Source organism: Rhincodon typus, chromosome 4 (genome assembly GCF_021869965.1).
Source record: "Rhincodon typus isolate 14 chromosome 4, sRhiTyp1.1, whole genome shotgun sequence".
In the NCBI taxonomy this organism is placed as follows: domain Eukaryota; kingdom Metazoa; phylum Chordata; class Chondrichthyes; order Orectolobiformes; family Rhincodontidae; genus Rhincodon; species Rhincodon typus.
Genome location: NC_063335.1, coordinates 5955045 through 5978138, shown reverse-complemented (window position 1 = coordinate 5978138; position 23094 = coordinate 5955045). Strand labels below are relative to the sequence as shown.

Here is a 23094-nt window from a genome sequence, read left to right as displayed (position 1 = left end):
AACTACTTTAAAATGAGAATCTTTAGAAGTGTATAGGCTATGAACGGGAGTGAGTTTAGAGTAGTTGGTAGTGAATAATGTAGGTACAGACATTTTGAACAATTGAGCTTTTTGAGCAACATCTTGTGCTATAATGTGATGTGTATATTGACAGATTCTGTGTTGCTGACTTTACTGTTAAAGTGTCTTGTGTGATCTTTTCCTTTTCTACTTGCAGATGAGATTGGTTTGCACATATTGAAATATCTGTTGGAAAAGTACGGCACTGATGCAGCTCATTATCCATATCTCAATCCCAGCTCTCAAGATAACAATGGAAATACTTTGCTGCACATTATATTTCATAAACCCTACTCTAAAAATCATGAAGAAATAATGGATCTGCTAAGCAGGTTTGAAATCAACAGCAAGATGAAAAACAAGGAAGGGAAACAATGTATGTACAAAATTAAAAAAGATGACCCACGTTTCATCCTGTGGAATAAAGCAATATCAAGAAATCGAAAGAAGAGAGAACAAAATGACCAGAGTCAGAAGTCACGAACTTCAAGAAGTGTGAAGAATGCAATGGGCAGAAAGCGACCTTCTCATCAGAAGGTCGAGACGGTGGAGAGTTCACAGTCTGATGGACAGACACCACTGAACGGTCCCTCTGAGGCTTCCCTTAAAGTGGAATTAGAAGGGCATCCACTGAAATCAAGGGATGAACCAAATGTTGCTTTGACTGTGGAAGAAATCCTAGTGAATGAAATTAGAAAAATTATTCAACAACTTAATGTGGTTGAGACGCCGGTAGAAGCAAGCTGTTCCAAACTACCCACTTTTGACACTTTGCTCAATGATTCAACTCAGACTTTGGAATCGAGAACTCCAGCTTTCAAAACAGATTCTTCGCAAAACGCTGACAATTTTGAAGAAGTGATGTTGAATGAGACCACAGAGCATTCAAACTGTTCTGCGCAGCAATATCCAAGCCCTGAAGAAGTGACCGATTTGCAAGACCTGGACTTTGATAATATGACATGGGAGATTGAATGCACATCAGAGTTACTGAAAAAGCTCAGTTGCAGAGATGTACCTCAGCAAATGAAAACAAAAGTTGTAAAGGTGATTCAGCAACTTGGAAATGGAGAATGGACTCAGAGCCTCCAAAAGCCACTTAAGCATCTGAACAGCCCCATTAAGCTTTATGAAGCTAAACTTGACAAAGGGGCAAGAATGCTTTGGGAACTGGCAGTGGATTTTTCACCACGTTGCAGTGAAAAGCCAGAAAAGATTTTTGAATCGGAGTTTTCTTCTCATCCTCAAGAGAGAGTCACAGGAAGGGTATATAGTGAGATCATTCGGATCTGGGATATCATCCTAGACCACAATAAACTTAACCGGGCATTGGATATGATCTGCAGTTCATATGACCGTGGACAAAACTGCATCCTCCGCAAGAAGCTTAAAGGAATAAACAAAGCTGTGCTTACTTCAAATTTAAATGTCCAAAAGAGAATCCCATTATTCTTTATGGAATGTGTCGATTGCAAAGAACCAAAAGAAAAAGTACCTGAATACTTCCCACCTGCTAGTGCAGTGGAAACGGAGTACAATATAATGAAATTCCATAGCTTTAGCACCAATATGGCTCTTAATATCCTTACTAATCTAGAGACCAGAGTTGAATATCCTTTCAGAGTGGGCGAGTTAGAATATGCAATAATTGACCTTGTCCCTAAACCATTACAGGCAATCATTCTGATTGGCCGAAGTGGAACAGGGAAGACTACTTGCTGTCTCTACAGACTTTGGAAACACTTCCAACTTTACTGGGAGAAGACACAAGTTGACAACCCCTGGTTGGTGCGACAGGTATGGCATAAATGGAAAACAGGGCTGATGGATGATGAAGAAAAAGAATCAGCAGTGAAAGATGATAGAACAGATTTCTCTGATAATGTAAATTGTGAGGAGGAATTTGAATCTGTGGTTCAAAGCTGCGATTTGGATCTAAATGGAATGGCATTTGATGGCTGTGGCAGTGATTTGACAAATGCTCACGAAGATATGCTGGTGAATCCAGGTGTTGCTGATAAACTTGAACACTTGCATCAAATTTTTGTTACCAAAAACCACGTGCTGTGTCAGGAAGTCTTGAAAAACTTTGTAGAGCTTAGCAAGTCTACCAAAGCTACAGGCCACTTCACACCTCTGGAACCTACTATTTACAGACTTCAGGACATTAAGGATGAGAACTTTCCGCTGTTCCTAACCTCAAAGCAATTGCTGCTGTTAATTGACGCATCCTTGCCAGACCCTTTTTTCCCTCGAAATGAAGATGGCAGTCTGAAACGCACAATTGTGGGTTGGTCTGTTCAAGAAGATATGTCAATACCAGATTTAGGAGACGAGGATGAAGAAGAGGAGAATGAGGGAGATTTTCTGGATGATGAAAGTAGGGTTGTCGAGGGTCATACCAAAGAATCTGATCCCCGTGTCTTTGTGACTTATGACGTATTTGCAAGGGATCTTTGGCCCAAGATGGTAAAAGGCAAATCTCACTTTAATCCAGCTTTAGTGTGGAAAGAGATCAAATCGTTTTTGAAGGGTTCTATTGAAGCTTTAAATAGTCCTCAAGGTTACCTTACAGAAGAACAGTATATTAAACTGGGAAAGAAGAGAGCACCAAATTTCCAGGAAGACAGAACTGAAATCTACCATTTGTTCTGCTTATATCAGCAGATAAAATCACAGTTTAGATACTTTGATGAGGAGGATGTGTTGTACATGATATCACTGCGATTATCGAAGTCTGATGTACTGCCATGGTCTGTTCATGAACTTTATGGGGATGAAATACAGGACTTTACGCAAGCAGAGCTTGCCACGCTCATGAAAAGCATCAGTGACCCAAATTGCATGTTCCTTACTGGTGATACGGCTCAAAGCATAATGAAGGGGGTTGCTTTCCGCTTTAGTGACCTGCGTTCCCTTTTTTATTATGCCCATGATTCCAATCAAAATGAAAAGAAACAGTGCAATGTGGCAGTGCCGAGCAGAATTTACCAACTTCACCAGAACTACCGATCACATTCAGGTATTTCCTTCAGTCTGTTGTTTGATAAATTAATTAACTGCAAATTAGCATGCAAAATATTTGTTATAATAAAAAGAAATAATTAGAATTTTACACATTATTTTTGTCCTTTGAACTGGCAACTTTATAACCAAATTCCTTTACATTTAGAATCATTCTGGCCCCTCTTTCCTGAAAGTTTTAGAGATCGCTCAGGTTTTTGGCATCAAACTATATGCCAAGCTACAAAATTGGTTTCACCTTGCATCTGTGTATAACATGTCTCTATATCATGGGTTCTGAGCTGTTACAGTTACTGCTTTACTGTAACCAAGTGCTTTCAGATTTGATGGATGCTTGCGTTTGAACAGTTTGCATTTTCACATCTTGCCAGCAGTGGTTCAAAGAATCCCCTTCATTGTTGATTGTACATTTCCCATTTCCTGTACCTGTATGCATTGTTCACATTTATATCCAATTCTATCTGCCAAATCCCATTCATCTGCATAATTGATCTAAACCTCTGGTTTTAAATCCGATTTGAGAAACTTAAGCCGAGTCCTGAAGGAGTGCTAGTGTTGGAGGTGTTATCTTTCAGAAAAGATTTGAAGCTAAGCTTTGCCTGTTACCACGAGTAAACATAAAAGGTCCTATGAAGCTATTTTAAACAAAACCATGGATGTCGTTGGTAATGTTCATCTCATCCAACTTCTCCAAATCAGATTACACTTTCAGAACAAATTCTCTGCTATGTGCAACGTCCATTATAATGATTTATAGATCAAAAGTATCACCTGTATATGCTTTCAAATGTTTTCAGCTGCTGTAGTGGGATTTGAACTCTCACATCTCTGGATCATTAATGCAGAACACAGATTATTAAAAGCATTTGCGTAACTACCATGCTATATGAATGATAATTGCGCTGTGCTTACGCAGTGCTTTTCCAATTGTCACAATACTTCGTCATTTGTTATTAGCCAAATCTTAGGCAAAAATGTACTGTTTCCGTCAGCTCTTCGCACATGTATGGGGAGACAGATTTAGTTTTTGGGAAAACCTGCTACCAATGAGTGTGGTGGAAGGTGAGACAATTAGTGATTACTAAAGAAAATTGAATGGTCATTAAGAGGAATATACCTGTGATTGAGCAGAGGAATCGGGCAAAAGAAAATACCCTTACAGAAAGCTTATAGGACTCCAATGAACCGAATGGCATCTTTGTGTGTTGTGTTGAATCAATGAATGTTACCTACCGTTTTGTCATTACATGCCTTTTTGGAGCTGCTTATTATTTATTGCACTTGACAGAGTTGGCAGCTGTCAGTCAGTGCTAGCACTTTTGCCCCTAACTGAAGAGGGTGTGGATTCGAGCCATACCCCAAGGGTTTGAGCACAGTATCTAGACTGAAGCTCTGGTGTAGTACTGAGGGCATGCTGTACTGATGAAGTTTCTGTTTCTCAGCTGAGGCATTTCACTTCTCGGTTGATGTATAAGATCCCACATTCCTGTTTCAAGGAAATGCAGAGACGTTCTCCCTGGTCTCCAGGTCAGTATTTGTATACCAATCAAAATCACTAAAACAGATTATCTGCTCGTTCACCTCATTGCTGCATGTAGCATATATGTGCTATTTCAATGCAAATCTGCCTTGCATTGGCTTTGAGTGGCTATTCTGATTGGACAAACTGACTGACTACAATCACAGCTCCCTCTCCATGCAGTGTTGCCGGTGTTAACATAATGTTAAGACTAGTATTTTTAAATAGCAAATAAGCAATAACTAAAAGAAGCAAAACACACATGATCACAAACAACTTGTGCATTAAATGTTTCATTATAGCGTTTTACCAACGAATGCAAAAAAGAATTAAAGATGAATATATCTTGCAAATATGAATGTTGAGATCAAATCAATAAAGTCCCTCGAATTTCCATAGTTAATGTTCACTGTAAACAGTGCTTTGTCTTTTCATATTAAACATCCAATTATATGGATGTTACGATAAATTGTGTTATTTACTGGTTTTTCTTTTACTTAGCTATTAAAGATAGACCCACTTGCAGTCTCATAACCACTGTGGCTAACATATTGGACAGCAATATTTTAAACATTGACAAACTGTACATAACATCTTTAATTTTTGGTGTGCTTTCTATTGTTTAATGTAAGCTTCTTGTGTATATTTAGGAATTTTGAATTTGGCTTCTGGTGTGGTGGATCTTCTTCAGTACTATTTTCCAGAGTCCTTTGATCGCTTACCAAGAGACTCTGGCCTCTTTGATGGACCAAAACCTTCTGTGCTAGAGTCCTGCAGTGTCAGTGACTTGGCTATTTTGCTTAGGGGAAACAAGCGGAAATCCCAGCCAATAGAATTTGGTGCTCATCAGGTTTGTATTTATACATCTGATCCTGTCATGTGTATTTTAATTAGGAAACTCATTTGATGTCCTCAGTGTGTAACTGAGCCATTTAGATCATGAACAGCTCAAGTGATCAACTTGAATCGTAAAACATCAAGAAGGAAAAATTGGGATCAAAAATTGAATCAGAAAGACAATTCCTACAGTCAGAGAAAATCATAGGGTGAGCTAACATGATTTCCAGTAGTAATGATGCAGAGTTCCCCTACTCAGCACTGATCAGAAGAGCTGCTGTTCTCCAGGAATGAGAAACTTCAGTTCTGAAAGTAGATTGGAAAAGTTAGGTCAGTTTTCCAAAAGGAGATTGAGAGTTTTGACAGAGGTGTTCAAAATCGTGAGGGGTCTGGACAGAGTAGAAAGAAACTGTTTCCATTCACGAAAGAAATCGGGAATGAGAGCAGCTGGTCTGGAAAACTCTGGTTTCCTGGCATTGGACATGATCTCAGTCTGAGCTGCACAGCCCCTGATACTAATGCATTCAGTACTTTCCTAGATATTTTCTTGTACAGAAAACCGTGCTCCAGGTGGCCGTGTCACCTGGTTCCTCCACAGCCGAAACAACCATCTTGCACTAAACCAATAATTTCCCACTTGTCTTCAAATGCTCATTGTCATGTCCAACCTTAGTGATCTGGTTTGATCATTCTCAACCTACCACTACACTCTTCGTGACTACAAGTTCCATCAAGAGCTCTTTTCAATATTTACCAGAGTTAGTGATCATGATGGGCTTCTGGAAATGGACCTTTTGGCTATACAAATGACAGTTAACTCCCATGTTTCTCCTTGGCTTCAGAGGCCATGTCACCTTTTAGATTGGACAGTTATCATTCCCTGGACACTAAGGATTCTGTTAGTGTTTTTTCCTGTTATCTTGGTCTAACTGATTTGTTGTTGGATATGCACCATCCTGAAATGGAATAATATTACTATTCCATGACCATCACTGGGTCAAACGCCTGGGACAGCACCCGAAGAATGAATCAAAAACAAAATGCAGCCGACTGCAGTTTTTTCTCTGTCGCATAAGTCAGCGTTGCAAATGATCTGTATTGAGGTTGTGTCGTCATCATCGGCATTGATCTTGTAAAATTGATTCACTATCCTTAATTTTATAACACCATACTTTTCAGGTTATTCTGGTCACAAATGAAAAGGCAAAGGATGCAATTCCAGAAGAACTTAACCTGGCCCTGGTTCTGACAATTTACGAAGCCAAAGGTTTGGAATTCGATGATGTCCTCCTCTATAATTTCTTCACGGATTCTGAGGTAACTGCTCAGAAATGGGTCAGGTTTTAGTTTAGGAGGGAAGGGGATCTCTGTATGAGGATGGGGGGAGAGAACTCCTGTTGTTGTAATTGCCCCCATCCACACACCAATCCAGTGGTTTAAGCCAGGTGAGGGCAGTAAAATCAAAAACAGAAGTTGCTGGAAAAGCTCAGCAGGTCTGGCAGTATCTGTGGAGAGAAATCAGAGTTAACGTTTCGGGTCTGGTGACCTTCCCCAGAACTGGGGAGGGCAGTAAAAACCTTGCCTGGATGGGACCAGTCTGGAGAGCAGAGAATATTGATTTAGATTGGGAAGTGAGGAGATTATAAGTATGAATTTTAACAATATTTTGAGTACTTTTAATTGAAGAATGTACTGTGTGTTTGATGCTTTTCAGGCTGATAAGGAATGGAGGGTCATCTCCTCTTTTCAACCTTCACCTCAGTCAAAAGACAAATATAAGCCAGTACTGGAGCAACCAATAGATGATATTGTTTCACAAAGCAGACCTCTTGAATTCAATGTGGAATTGCACAAGGTAAAATGTAATGCAATTTTTGTAAGGTAAAATTTTTTTTTAAGAAAAGAAAATCTTGAATGGGATGAGAGCATTGCTGGCAAGACTAAACTTTATCACTAACCCCTCAACGCCCTTACGAAGGTGGTGGTGAGTGGCCTTCTTAAATCACTGCAGTCCTTATGTTGCAGGTGTGCTCTCAGTGCTGTTAGAAAGGGGATTCCAGGATTTTATTCCAGCAGCACTGTAGATACAGCAATATAGTTCTGAGTCAGGAACAAAAACAAAGTTGCTGGAAAAGCTCAGCAGGAAGCATCTGTGAAGGAAAAAACAGAGTTAACGTTTCGGGTCTGGTGACTTTCCTCAAGTTCTGTCTGTCTTCAGACAATTTAAGTCACTCCATGTGATATCAAGAAAGGACTGAAAATGCTGGATGCTGCAAGGCTATAGGCTGCAACCACATTCTGACAATAGTACTGAAGACTTGTGCTCCAGAATTTGCACGTACCTAGCCAAGCTGTTTCAGTACAGCTACAATATTGGCATCTACACCAATTAACACTCACCAGCCTACTCTTGATCTTCAGTAAAGTGATGGAAGTTGTCATCAGCAGTGCTATGAAGGAGGATTTAGTTAACGATAACCTAATTATTACTGGCTGTTGTTGGGTTCCGCCAGAGCTACTCATTGGAACTGAAATGACTTCATTACAGCTTTGGTTCAAACATGGATAAAAGAGGTGAGGTGAGAGTTCTTGCTGTTGACATAATATGACAGAGTGTGGCATCAAGGAGCCCCAGCAAAACGAAAGTCATTGGAAACGGGGGGAAAGGTCTCTGATAGTTGGAGTTATATCTAGCTCAAAGGAAGAGAATTGAGATTGTTGGAGGTCACTCATCTCAGCCACTGGACATCACTGCAGGAGTTCCTCAGGGTCATGTCCTAGGCCCAACCATCTTCAGCTGCTTTATCAATGACCTTTCCTCCGACAAAAGATCAGAAGTGGGGAAGGTCACTGATGATTGAACAATGTTCAGCGCTTTGTGACTCCTCAACTTCTGAAGTAGTCTGCATCCAAATGCAGCAAGACCTGGACAGTGTGAAATTTGCTGCATCTAACAATATGCCATCCATTGTTGCAAAAGAGAAGACTTTGGCCCTCTATTACAAGAAAGCTGAATACATTTCATACATTCCCATGCCATGTTTAAACTGACACGGCAAGCATCCCCATGATACACATCTGTAATTCTTTGCAAGCACTGCATGTCAAATCTAAGATGTACTGCAAATAACGAGGACTTACTATCCAGCTGCTGTGTGAACATGCTCAGTATCTTGGCATTAGTCATTTCTTCTTTTTGTAGTAGTCAGCTGTATTTGAGCTACCATGACAAGAAGAGGGTTTCAAAGACTTACAACCCTCCAATAAAGGAAAAGCCTGCCCTGTTTCTATTTTAAATGAGCAATCCTGATTTTTAAGTAGTGACCCCTAGGTTTAGATTCGCATGGAAAAGATGCTTCCTGCCCATATCTACTTTGTCAAGATTCCTCCGAATCTTACATGTTTCAGTCACGTCACTTCCTACCCAAATAAACTTTAGCACGTGAAGCCTAAATTGTCCAATCTTTCCTCATTCAACCCTCTGAGCCTCCATTCCAGGTATTTGTTTGGTACACCTCCTCTCAAAATGCGTCCAATGCACTTGCATCCTTCCTTAAGTAAAGTGACCGATACTGTACACAGTATTCCAAATGCACTATTACCAGTGCCCTGTCTAACTGAAGCATAACCTCCTATTTGTGGAAGATGCTTGTGGATCCAGACAGGATGCAACATCTAACACATCCACTGCAGCCCTGGCCAAAGCCATCTGTGTCTTCTACAGCAGAAGCTCAGCAAGAAATCATGCAAGCCCAATGTACTGTCATCATGGCTGAGGAAACCAATGTTCATATGGCCTGCTAAGGTTCAGCAATGGGAGTGGGGGTACTTTCCACCAACCAGGCTGCAGACAATTATATAGTACTGTGTAGGAAAAACTAGGCAAGGAAGACAGGCACAAAGTGAATTCACAGGGACGGTTAGTTGACATTTGAATGCAATATGACTTGATTTCATCAATACATTTGGTTTTGATTTTTTTTTGAGATGATGTTTCGTTTTGCAATTTGGCCAATATCTAATGGTCAGGAAAGAGGGAAGGAAACGTGTAAGTGAGTTGGAGAACAGGTAATTGCAGTTGCATGTATTGGAATTGTGATGATACCGAGCCAGAAAGTGTTCACTACCTTCTCCCCTTCTCTACGTTCCCAGCTAGTTACAAGGCCCATGTTCTAGTTGTGGCGAAAATTGTGTAGCATGCAGCAGACTATTAGAAACTTTGATATCTGCTCTGCCATGTACTACACTGCTCTTCCAGAGTGATCGAGATAGACAACACACTCCAATGATCTGCTCTGCCATTTTTCCTTTGACCACATGGCTTTCATTCATGCACTCGCCATGGATCCCCAGGTTGGACACTGGAATCATACACTCCGTTTTAAAGTGTAGCCCTTGTCATTCAGTAGCCGCTCTGATTTTCCTCCAGTCTTCATTTCCCATATTACTGTTTTGCTCTCTTGCCTTGACTGTGCTCTTACCCCCTCACCCCATCGTTTTAGTTTAAAGCCTTGTCTACTTATATAGGTAAGTGGTTTGCTTAAAAAGACTGGTCTCAGCACAGTTCAGGAGCAGGTCATCCCAATAGTACAGACCCCACTCTCCCAGGTACTGATGCCAGTGTCCCATGAACCGGACCCACTTATCCTACGTCAGACTTTGAGCCAGATATTTATTTTCACTCATCTTACTCATTCATGTGTGTACACACTTCCAATATTGTCCCTTTAAAACAGGAAGTACCATGTATTGGGAAAGGAATTAGAATTCCTGGAATTGTCCACTTGTGAAGGTTTAGGCCCTTGACTCTCAAGTCATTGTTATGGACAGGCCAAACAATCCCCAAAATATATTAAGAAGTTTTTTTTTTAATTTGGTTATGGGATGTGGGCATCACTGGCCAGGCCAGCATTTTATTGCCCATTCCTAATTGCCTAGTGGTAGGTTTGGAGTCACATGTTGGCCAGACCAGGTAAAGATGGCAGATTTTCTTCCATAAAGGACATTGGTGAACCATGGAACCATTAACCTAGACCCTAACCTTTTTTTATTTTAAAGGCAAATGCCAAGAATTGCGTTCTGGATGCAATTCCATTGGTCAAAGTACCGCAGAATCATAGAATCCCTCAGGCCATTCAGCCCATACTGACCCTCCAAAGAGCATTCCATCCAGACCCAAACCCCTGCCCTCGCCCTACAACCATACGTTTCCCATGGCTAATCCACCTGGCCTGCAAATCCGTGGACACCATGGGCAATTTACCCTGACCAATTCATCTAACCCACACATCTTTGCACTGTGGGAGGAAAATGGAGCACTGGAGGAAACCCACATAAACACAGGGAGAATGTGCAGATTCCACACAGTCACCCAAGGCTGGAATCAAACCTGGGTCCCTGGCACTGTGAGGCAGCATTGCTAATCACTGAGCCACTGTGCCTCCCTACCAGATTTGAAGCAAAGCACACTTTATTCATACACTATAGTTAAAATACAACAAAAGAAAAAAGAAATTGGAATAATGAACTCTATTGGAAAACTTAACAGAATAATAGATTATTTAACTACTAAACGCTGTAGTAGCATCCCATAAATGCACGCTGGGCAAAGACAAATTCAGTAAAAGTAGATTATCTCAGGCAATTCGTCAGTCCAGGAGGAAAAAAATCAAGAGAAAACAGAGAGAGTGTGAGTAGCAGGAAGAGATGTACTGTAGCTTCAAAACCCCGGCAACAACTGCTACTGAAAAACTAAAACTAAAAATCCTGGCTCATAGGGACCCACCCATTCAGGCTGTTTAATTTATGGGCTTTGAGTAGACTACTCAGTACCTCTCTCTCAACTTTTCTTCATTAAAAAGAACAGGAGAAAACACACTTCTTTTAAGCCATAGTATTGTTGCACCATGCTCTGCCCACATTCTGCAGCATTCTTCAAGAGCATCCTGCCACTTAACAGAGATGAAGACATGTAGTGTATAGTATGCAGCATCTTCAGAAAGAGAGGTATTTATGTATGGGGCAAAGCATTTTGCAAATGAGAAGCGGTAAATACGACTGGAAAAGTAACAGAGTGGAAGTAGACAAGTTGAAGAGTGGGGTATTCGTTGGTTTATGCAGATTATAAAAAGGAAGTTTCATTCATAATCGCAAGTGTTTAGGGTTCAGGCCAGAGTGCAATATAGATTGATTGCACCCTTCATGTCAAGAGCAGTACAATTGATCTGTCAATGAGCAGTCTGTAACACTTCAGCTCCTTTTATTGGAATTGGCACCTTCATGTGACAGCAGACATTGTGCTTTGCTGACTTTAATGCAAGTACAGGTGAAGTGGCCTTGGAAATTATAGGCAAGTCCTTCAAGCTAGTGTTAAAATATGTAACTATCAGTAGAAAATAATTCATTTTCTTAAAATAGTACCTTATGCAACTCTTGAGTAGCTCCGGAAAATATCATGGTGAACGGAATAAAATTCAAAAACTATTTTTGTTCTAAGGCTGTTGTTAAAATCTTAAGTATATTGTCACAGCTGAGTAAAAACAATGACTAATGATCTGTTGTGCTGTGCAGGCTCAAAAATGAATGTTACGATCAGTTCTAATCAAAATGCTAATTTCTTTATGTATATCAGTTGCTGAATTGTGAACTCAAACAATTGTACACGGCTTTCACAAGAGCAAGGGTCAATTTGTGGATCTTCGATGAAAACAAAGGGAAACGTGACCCAGCCTTCACATATTTCATCAAGAGAGATTTCGTCAGAGTGGTCAAAACAGATGAGAACAGAGGTATGAAAGTGGAGAGGTTAAGAATACTCAACACAGCCAAAGTTTTATGGTTGTTTGCAATGTTGAAATTTAGGCAGTCAATGTATGCACCTAAAGATTCAAAAGCTTATTCAACAATTTTTTAAGTTTTACTTGGTCAGAAGTCACACAACACCAGGTTATAGCTTTTGGACTGCGGCCCTTCGTCAGGTGAGGTGCAGAGAGGCACGTATGAGAGAATTTATAGCAGAGAGATCAAAAGATCATACAAATGGTGTGAGTGGAGTGTCGACAAGCTGAATAATAAGTCTCTGCAGGTGATCAAAAGTGTCAACAGCTGAATAACAAGTGGAGGGATAACCTACAATCCAATTAACTGAGGCAGAGAGACAATTACAAAAAATTAAAAATAAAGTGGTGCTGGAGTCAAACTAAATGACTGGAATAACATAATAGGTATAAGAGTCGCATGATGTGGGTCTAACCAAAGTAACAAGTAATTCAAAACTGTACAACCTAATTAAGGTAGAGAGGTCATAACAAGTTATCAAGGTGATAGTGTCAAAACAGGACAGTATGGAAGATTTTACACATACAGAACAGTATGGCTGGGTTACCTATAGCTCAGCATGAACGCAAGATCACAGTTGAGGCCGTCTCCATGGGTATGGAACTTGGCTATCAGTGTCTGTTCGGCGATTCTGCGTTGTTGTACATCCTGAAGAATGCGTTTGAGGACGCTTACCCAAAGATTGGAGGCTGAATGTCCTTGACCACTGAAGTGTTCCCCGACTGGGAGGGAACATTCCTGTCTGGCGGAGCCCCAAGGCATGGTATATTGGTGAGACCATGCAGATGTTACAACAATGTTGTGCAGTGTCCATTCATCCATTGTTGTAACGCCTGCATGGTCTCACCAATATACCATGCCTTGGGGCTCCGCCAGACAGGAATGTTCCCTCCCAGTCGGGGAACACTTCAGTGGTCAAGGACATGCAGCCTCCAGTCTTCGGGTAAGTGAACGCCAAGGCAATCTTTAGGATGTACAACAATGCAGAATCGCCGAACAGACACTGATAGCCAAGTTCCACAGCCACGAAAATGGCCTCAACTGTGATCTTGGCTTCATGTCGCACTATATGTAACCCCATCATACTGTTCTGTATCTGTAAAATCTTCCTTACTGTCTTGTTTTGACACCATCACCTTGATATCTTATGGTGTCTCTACCTTAATTAGGTCGTACAGTTTTGAATTACTTGCTACTTTGGTTAGACCCCCAGCATGCCACTCTTATACCTACCATGTTATTCCAGTCATTTGGTTTGTCTCCAGCACCACCTTAATTTTTTGTAATTATCTCTCTGCCTCAATTAATTGGATTATAGGTCAGCCCTTCACTTGTTGTTTAGCTATTGACACTTTAGTCAGACTGGCTGACACTTTTGATCACCTGCAGAGACTTATTATTAAGCTTGTCGACATTCCGCTCACACCATTTGTATGATCTTTTGATCTCTCTGCACTTCACCTGACAAAGGGGCAGCACTCCAAAAGTTTGTAACTTCAAATAAACTATAATCTGGTGTTGTGTGACTTCTGACCTTGTCCACCCAAGTCCAACGCCAGCAGCTCCACATCATAAATTTTACTTGAGGAAGAGAGAGAGCAGCCCTAATTTGCAAGCTCCTGTCTTTATTGCAGCTCAGTCATGAATGGGCTTCAGTCTTTCGGACATAAATTAACTAGCCTAATAACTATGAAGAGTTTAAACATTTTGCGTGGTGTGATTATAGTGTAAAATGGTAAGAAATTTATGTTTTTAGCATTGTGCTGCATTGACTATTAGGTTATATCTTTAGATCATGGAGTAGGGCTTGAACCTCTAGCTGCAGCAAAAGCCCTACCAGCCAAACCAAATTTAATGGTCATTTTTAAACAGGCCAGAGAGTGGATGTATATTTCATTTCCACCTGAAATGAGCAATACTTTATACTTTTGTTCTGTATATCATTACAGCAGTGCAAAATTTGCAACAACATCAGCTTGCATTTGTAGTATGTTCATTTTGACTTGGATATGTTTTACTGGAATGAAGTTAGTTCAAATTTATTTGAAGTGCATGTTCTTATTTTTTTCAGAGCTTGATGACAGCATGTTTGTAAAGGCGTCAACGATGCAAGAATGGGCAGAAAGAGGTGACTACTTTGCAAAACATCAATGTTGGAAGGTGAGATCAAAAATGTTAAAGTTGAAATGTGAAACCTAGCTGGTGGCTTGATGACCAAGTAAACAGGCCCGACAGGATTTTTCAGAATCCTGTAAGGAGAGGGGAATGGGTGAAATTCATTATGGGTGAACAGGTGAGATTCGATGTGCATGAAAGATCAAACATGCAAAAAGACCCAAAGATGTCAGGAATTTGGAACCAACCCACCCAGCTTCTGTGTTGTACTGAAGAGAGTGACCAGCCTATTTCCCAGAAGGAGGGTGGCATTTTAAATATTTCATGAGGCAATAAGCCTCAAACTAGAGATAGTTAAAAACTGCTGATGCTGGAGTCAGAGATGACCCCTTCTCCAGAAAGGATCCTGACCCGAAATGTCAACTTTCCTGCTTCTCTGCTGCCCGACCTGCTGTGTTCCTCCAGCTCTACGCAATGTTAAACCTCAAGCTAACCTTGTTTGTGCCTGGCCAGATTTCCTTGGTCTCAGGAAGTGCAATTGTTGTAGTGAGGACAGCCTTGAAGGAGAGGCTTTAACAGCACCCAAGCCCCCTAACCACAACAGATTGGACACCACTCCCTTACCACCACACCACAAATTGCACAGCATATTTGGAAGTCCCGATCTCTGATTATCCTATGTGCTACCTAACTCCCTTGGTCTCAGTGTGTCACTGAGTAAAATATGCCATCCATATGTCTTAAGTTGTGCATATCATTTTCACTAACCCCTAAACACATCAGGTCATGAAGGCAAAGTGTCACAGGAATGAGGGAAGAATTAGCCTGAATTCCTTATCAACTTACAGATGCCACTAGTTAGTTGAAGCTAATGATGTTGCCTAAGAGCACAAAGAGTTGTTCGTTTTTGCCTTGTAGAAGATTTAAAAGGGACCTAAGGAGCAACGTTTTCATGCAGAGGGTGGTGTGTGTATGGAACGAGTTGCCAGAGGAAGCGGTGGAGGCTGGTACTGTAACAACATTTAAAAGGCATCAGGATGGGTATATGAAAAGGAAGGGTTCAGAGGGATATGGGCCAAATGCTGGCAAATGGGACTAGATTAATTTAGGATATCTGGTCGGCATGGACCAGAGGGTTTGTTTCCATGCTGTACTTTATGCACGCAAGGTCCATAGTTTGAGAGGTTCTTTTGTGGGGAAAGTATCAAGCAAAAGCAAAGACTTAAGAATAAGGTAGACAAACAGGAGGCTGGAAGAACACAGCAAGCCAGGTAGCATCTGGAGGAAAAGAGCAGTCAACGTTTCAGGTATTATCCTTCTTCAGGACTGGATGTGGGGGTAGGGGGAGCTGCAGATAAAGAGGTGGGGGGGAAGGGGTGGATGTGGATTGGTGGACACTGGTGGTAGATACGACCTGTTGGTCGATGGGGGGATGAATCCGGTTGTGGCTGGAAGGGAGGGTCAGAAGGTGGAATGGAAGGGAGGAGGTGGGGCTGGAAGGGGAGGCAGGGAATGGGTGGCAAGGTTATTTGAAATTGGAGAACTCAATGTTGAGTCCTCCAGGCTGTAGGGTACCCAGGTGGAAGATAAGGTGTTCTTCAAATTTGCGTTCTGATTCGCTGCAACACTGGAGGAGGCTGAGGATGGACATGTAGAGGAGGAGTGGGGCGGGGAGCTGAAATAAGACTCTGGCTCTCATTCAGAAGTGCAAGTTCAAAGTCAAACATCCTAGACAGTTTGGATTTCTCTCGCTCTCTCTCTCTCGCTGTCTATCTGTGCTAGCTAACATCCCTTTCCTAGGAAAATAAGAATTACTGGAGTGAACAAGATCCATTTTGATTCCCTTCTGCCAACCTGAACAGTTACATGATACAATAGTGGGGAAAATGTGAGGTTATCTACTTTGCTAGGAGGAACAGATATGCCTGTTAAATGGTAAGGGCCTGGGAAGTTTAGATGTACAAAGGGACTTGGCTATCACTGAAGTCACCAAGGGTCAGCAGGCAGATGCAGTAGACGATTAGTAAAGGTAATGGAATATTAGCCTTTATTGCAAGAAGATTTGAGTACAGGAGCAGTCTTGGGCAGCTAAAGAACTAGTCACCTCCACAAGCTTGTATCCAAAGTCTATCCATGGAAGTTGTGTTTCTGTTATTGTGTTGAGGCAGTTAGGTGTTTAGTATATTAATGCACAAAGCTATTTTAATGATCTAGAAATGTTACACGTAAAGCTACATTTATAACAAAGTTTACACAAATTATATGGTTTCTATTTGCTTTGTAAAAGTTTCTCTAATTCTTTAGGTGGCTGCCAAGTGTTACCAGAAAGGTGGAGATTTGGAAAAAGAGAAACTGGCACTAGCACATGATGCCGTTCTTAATGTACAGGTTAAGAAAAGGAGCCAGAGGTAAGATATCCTTCTTGTAAAGCTTTTGCAGCGTTTTATTGCTATTGTTTGATTTTACTTGCAACGCAAAGCAATTTTGAAGTAAGACTAGACATAACGCACCCAAGTCCATTGGTAGTACGAAAGGAAATACTGCAAGTGCTGGAAATCTGAAATTAGGACAGAAAATTTTGGAAATAATCTGCAGGCCTGGTAGCTTGTGTAGAGGCAAAATGATGTTTCAGGTTGATAGCTTCGTCAGAACTTTATTGGTATATTGACTCTGTTTTTGTTTTGAATGTTGGCTTTTGAAATGGGGCATGCCAGGCAGGAATGTGGATTGGAAAACTGCTTCTTTGCCTTTGCTGCCATTTTTAGTTCTGGCTGCTTGACACTGTGTAATACTTTGCTTCTCAAAGCTGTTGTTGTGGTTTTTGTTTTCCACATGGGATTTATCAGCCCTCATACCTGCTCTTTATTCCTCTCATTCTCCCTAATGTGATTACTTGTTCCAATTCTCACTACCTTTCAGCAAAATTCCTTGTTCCTCCACATTGTATTTTGGTTTTTAGTAATGTCTCTGCCCTGTGAAAGAATTTAGCATGTTGCTGGGAGCTGAGGTTATCACCGTAGCAATAGGAAGGAGGGAGATTTCCAGATTTCAGATACAGCAAGAAAACTTAGAAGTGCATTCGGAGACCAAGCAGGCCAAGATCTAGAACACCTCTACCAATTTTTGGTCACCACAGTTTTGTATAATTAGGTATAATGATATGATTTCATTTATTGTAGTCACGTCTACCTAAGTGCAGTGAAAAGCTTTGGTTTATGAGCAGTACAGACAGATCACAGCAAACCAAGGCATATAGATCATAGGGTGCTTAGACGGAGCGAGGGATACAAGGTTATGGCTACAAGGAGGTGCACAAAGCAAGATCAACGTTATTTGAAGTTATTCCATTCATCAGTCTAATAATGGCAGAGAAGAAGCGGTTCTTGAACCTGATAGTGCGTGTGTTCAAGCTTCTGTATCTTCCGCCTGATTGAGAAGTTGGAAGAGAGCATCACTGGGTTGGGAGGGGCCTTTGATGATATTGGCAGCCTTTCCGCAGCAACAAGAAGTGTAAATGGAGTCCTGAATAGGAGGTTGGTTTCTGTGATGGTCTGGGCTGTGCGCACACCTTTCTGTAGTTTCTTACAGTCCTGGGCAGAGTAGTTGCCATACCAGTCCATTATACACCCTGATAGATGCAGCATAGAAAGCATTCTGTAAAAGTCAATTCTCCTACCGGCGAAACAGGTCCACAGTGGACACCATTTCCCTAGCCCTACGCTCATCCTTGGAATGTCTAGAAAACAAGGACAGCTATATCAGGCTCCTACACATCGACTACAGCTCTGCCTTCAACATAGTAATCCCTACCAGACTAATCTCAAAACTCGGAGAGCTAGGTCTCGGCTTGCAATCTGCAACTGGATCCTCGGCTTCCTGACCCACAGACTGCAATCAGTGAAGATGTTATGTGACTGTAAATATTCCTCATTTGCTAGATTGATACCTTGTAGTTTTGGTATGTAGATGTTCAGCAACATGCAGCTGAGAGAAATAATAATGGGGAGGCAATGGCCTAGTGGTATTATCACTGGACTGTTAATCCAGAGACCCAGATAATGTTCTGGGGACATGAGTTCGAATCCCGCCACGGCAGATGGTGGAATTTGAATTCAATAAATATCTGGAATTAACAATCTAATGATGACCATGAATCCATTGTCGATTATCAGGAAAAACCCATCTGGTTCACTAATGTCCTTTAGGGAAGGAAACTGCCATCCTTACCTGGTCTGGTTTACATGTGACTCCTGACCCACATCAATGTGGTTGACTCTTATCTGCCCTCTGGGTAATTAGGGATGGGTAACAAATGCTGCCTGGCCAGCGACTCGCTTGTCCCGTGAATGAATAAAGAAAAAAAAAATTTGGGATGCAGCATCCATTCCGAGTCTTCAGTTAATGAAGGATTTCTTCTGCAAAAAAGGAAAGCATGTTTACGATAAAGTTCTTTTTCTTCCAACTCTTTCCAGGGAAATTCAGATTGAATACCTCCAGTTGGCCAAGATTTACCTGGAGTGCAAAGTGCCAAAACTGTCAATGAAGTGTTTGAGAAATGCGAAGGAGTACAAGCTCTGTGCAGAACTGCTTGAGAAATTAGGAAAGGCATGTGATCATTGCTTCTGTATTCGTTGTTCTTGTTTGATATCATGGTAATATTTCCAGACCATCCTTTACTTGTCGTACCACCTCTCTTGTCAGATTATAGAAATACTTTTGCACGTGGGACAGGGGTTCTGTTTTCTCGATTGACTGATAATCATAATCAGAGAAAAGTATGCTGCAGCATTTTTAACATTTAGCTCCCCCCACCGCCCCCCACACCCGCCACCACTGCCACAAAGTATATGGCTGCAATCTTCTTACTATCTGTGGGATATACTGCAATATTAAAGCTTCATCAGCAGCAATGTGCAAACCTATGATCTCTCTCGCGAAGAAGGCTAAACACGGAATATTGTCCTCCAGTTCCTTTCCAAGTCAGACATTTTCAGGAATAGGCAACAAGGCTTTGTCTGGTGATGCAATGTTTGACTAATTATGGTTGAATATTATGAGGAGGTGACTAGGTGTGTGGGTGAGGTTAGTGCAGTTAGTTATTTACATGGACTTCAGTTAGGCTTTTAATTAAGTCTGATACCACAGACTGACTAAGAAAATAAGACTCCATGGAATTCAGGATAATTTGGCAAATTGAATCTAAAATTGGCTTAGTGATAGGAAGGGTGGTAGTTGAAGGGTGCTTTAGAGACTGGAAGCCTGTGTCCAGTGGTGTACCACAGGGTTTGGTCCCTTGCTGTTTGTTGTGTACATTAATAATAAAGATATTAATGTAGGAGCTAGGGCTAGTAAGTTTGCAGATGACATGAAAATTGATGGTATGGTAAATAACAAGGGGGAAAGCCTTAGACTACAAAATGTTATAGATGGGCTGGTCCAATAGACTGAGGAGTGACAATTGGAATTTAATTTTGAAAAGTGTGAAGTGATGCATTTTGGGAGGACTAACAAGGTAATGGATTGCATCTTAACCGGTAGGACTATAGGAACTATACAGGATCGGGGGACATTAGTGTGCAAGTTCAGAGTTCCTTGAAGGCAGCAGGACAGGCAGATAAGGTCATTAAGTAATCAGGGGATACACGTCAAGGCATTGAATGCAAGAGCAAGAAGGTTGTGATAAACTGTACAGGACTTTTGTTAGGTCACAGCTGGAGTACTGTGTGCAGTTGTGATTGCCACATAATGAGAAGGATGTGATTACACTGGAGAAGATGCAAAAAGATCCACCAGCATGTTGCGTAGGCTGGAATGATTCAATGAAGAAGAGAGACTAAATTGACTGGGGATTTTTGAGCAGAGAAGGCTAAAAGGGTTCTAAATGAGGTGTACAAAGTTATGAGGGGCAGAGATGAGAAACATTTCCACTTAGTAGAGGGATCAACAACCAGTTGGCACAATTTGAAGGTAAGGAGAAAGAAAACTGGAGGGAATTGGAAGAAAAATGTATTATCACAGAGTATATGGAACTAACAGCATAAATGGGTGGTGAAGGCAGATACCCTCAAGACACTTACGTATTTAGATGAACATTTGAAACACCATAGCATTCAAGGCTATGAGCCAAATGCTGGAAAATGGGATTAGAACAGATCGATGACCAGTGTGGATACGATGGGCCAACGGGCCTCTTTCTATGCTGTAAAAACTCTGATTCTATGGCACCATCCCAACCTGGACGCACACATGATTGTTCTTTCATTGTATCTTGGAAGCACTTCCTTCTACTTACTAATGGTTGTACCTTCAGCTGAAGGACTGTAAAGTTCGAAGAAGATGGATTGCCATCACCTACTCCAGTGCAATAAGGGATCAGATTAATTGCATTCCTCTTTAGTGATGCCTATGTTAGAATAATTTTTAAAAATCATTTATAATTAAGTGCCACAATTTAATACTGAGACTCATTTTTTTCCTCCTCCTTTATCTCTTAGGTGGGAGATGCAGCTTGTTCATACAGAAAGGCTCAGTGTTACAGACAATCTGCAAGATGCTTTGAACAAGTGCACAAATTTGAGCTGGCGCTCCAAATGCTCTGCCGTGGTGAATTATACAATGAAGCTGCTCTGGCTGTGGAAAGGTAATGTTCACACATCTCCAATCTGATGTTTGTTTTTCCCTGAGTGTAACTATATGCATTTTAATGGAACTTAAAAATAGAAAGTTAGTGCTATTGAATTGTGTTTTTTCCATCTGACGTGAAGTTTTTTTCTCAAACAATCCTTTTTATTGTTTGAATCCTACAAATCAGGTTTTCAGCCATAGTACTGAATTAGCTGTTACCAAAGTCACAAATAACATTGTATGTAGCTTTGAGAAAGATAACCTTCCCTGCTGGTCATTCTTGATCTGTTGGGATACATTTGACCACAGTCAACTAACCCTAACCCTAACACCATCCGTCTCTTTCTCCTCGCTACTATTATCCAACCGGCTGAAACTGTATCACTTGTGGTTCTAATCTACCTAACAATAGCTTGATAATCATTTGCAGTGGTTTCCACTCCTGTTCCCTCACCATTACATCCAGTGTTCCCTAAATATCCATTTGTGACCCCGTCCTATTTCTCATCTAAAACCTGCACTAGAAGACATCATCTGAACGCACTGCAATAGTTTCCACATGTTGATAACGCCCAACTCTACCTCAATATCATCTTTCAGAACTCTCCAGTGTTGCCAAATTATCAAACTGCTTTTCTGATATCCAGTACTCTGAGAAGAAATTTTCTTCAAATCAAATAATGAAAGGACTGAAAACATAGCTTTTGATTCTTGCTCCAAACTCTGCTCCCTAATAACTAATTCCATCCCTCTCTTAAGGTCATAAGAAATAGGAACAGGAGTAGGCGATTTGGTCCCTTAAGCCTGCTCCACCATTTAATAGGATCTTGGCTAATCCAACATTCCCCACATTCACTTTCCTGCCCTATCCCCATAACCCTTGATTTCCCTAACTGATCAAGAATCTATCTATCTATCTATCTATCTATCTATCTATCTTTCTGTACACATACTCAGTGCTACAGATGGCTGTGGTTGCAAAGTTTTAAAGACTTTCAATCCTCAGAAGAAATCACCTAATTTCCGTCTTAAATTGGTGTTCCTTTATTCTGAGGCTATGCTTTGATTGTGGACTCTTCTATGAGGAGAAACATACTCTCAGCCTTTATCCTGTCAAGCCCCTCCCTATCCACAGTCTGAGTATCAACCAGTTTGTTCACATCCTTAATGTTATATTTGTTGATCCTGTAATGTTGTTTTCATCTCCAGTTCATATCCTCATTAAAGACTGCCTTTTACACCCCTGTAACACAGCTCAGCTTCCCCCGATCTCAGCTCATTTGCTGCTGAAACCCTGGTCCATGCCTTTGTTGCCTGAAGGCTCAAATGCTGCAACACATGCCTGGCTTGACTCCCAAATTCTACTCTCTCCATAAACTCGGTGCATATCTTAACTTTCAGCAAATCCCATTTTCCCGTTATCCCTCTGCTCTCTGAACTGCATTAGATCCTGTGGAAGCAACATCTTGTTTTCAAAACTCTCATCCATGTTTTCAAATCCCTTCATGGCCTTACCCATGCCTACTTCCGTAATCTCCTCCAGCATTACACTGCTCATAGACATTTTTCAAGTTTATTTTGACTCATACATACCCGTTTATTGTGGCTGTACTTTCAGTTGCTTAGACCCCAGGCACTAGAATTCCTTCCTGACACCTCTCTGCCTTTACCTTGCTTTCCTCCTTTCAGACACTTCCTAAAACCTGACACTTAGACCAAACATTTGTTCATCTGTCCTTTCTTATTTGGCTTGGTGACCACCTCTATTTCAAAATGCACCTGAGAAGTATAAAGTATAGTTGCTGTCCTCCGCATACTTCAAGATGAACTCAGTATTTCGTTGTAATATGGTTATTATACTTAAATGAGCTAGCACTTGCATCCATTATTCATCATTCATTTTTTGTAGAACCATGGCTTTGCTCTGTTCCTCAGTAGAGATATTTACATTGTCTTTGAGGCACACTAAATTGTTAGAAGTTGGCAAGTTGAGGTTGGCAAGTCTAGGTTGAAGCAGTTCTGCAAAATTAACCTCACTTGTAGATGTAAAAATATAGGCAGGAAAGGGCTCTACTTGA

The 23094-nt window shown here is 41.1% G+C and overlaps 1 protein-coding gene across 5 annotated transcripts in view; it reads left to right on the top strand.

The window, feature by feature from the left end:
• Nucleotides 1-23094, top strand: part of LOC109933307 (TPR and ankyrin repeat-containing protein 1) — an 89827-nt gene that overhangs the window by 53734 nt on the left and 12999 nt on the right. For 4 of the 5 annotated variants that reach the window (XM_048595555.1, XM_048595553.1, XM_048595554.1 and 1 more), the window contains 9 exons: nucleotides 218-3082; nucleotides 5254-5453; nucleotides 6620-6757; nucleotides 7155-7295; nucleotides 12072-12228; nucleotides 14349-14437; nucleotides 16697-16800; nucleotides 18865-18997; nucleotides 20887-21032. In XM_048595555.1, the coding sequence (XP_048451512.1) occupies nucleotides 218-3082; nucleotides 5254-5453; nucleotides 6620-6757; nucleotides 7155-7295; nucleotides 12072-12228; nucleotides 14349-14437; nucleotides 16697-16800; nucleotides 18865-18997; nucleotides 20887-21032 (3973 nt within the window). Of the gene's footprint in view, nucleotides 1-215; nucleotides 3083-5253; nucleotides 5454-6619; nucleotides 6758-7154; nucleotides 7296-12071; nucleotides 12229-14348; nucleotides 14438-16696; nucleotides 16801-18864; nucleotides 18998-20886; nucleotides 21033-23094 lie in introns of all 5 variants that reach the window. The other variant, XM_048595557.1, reaches the window with a different exon arrangement.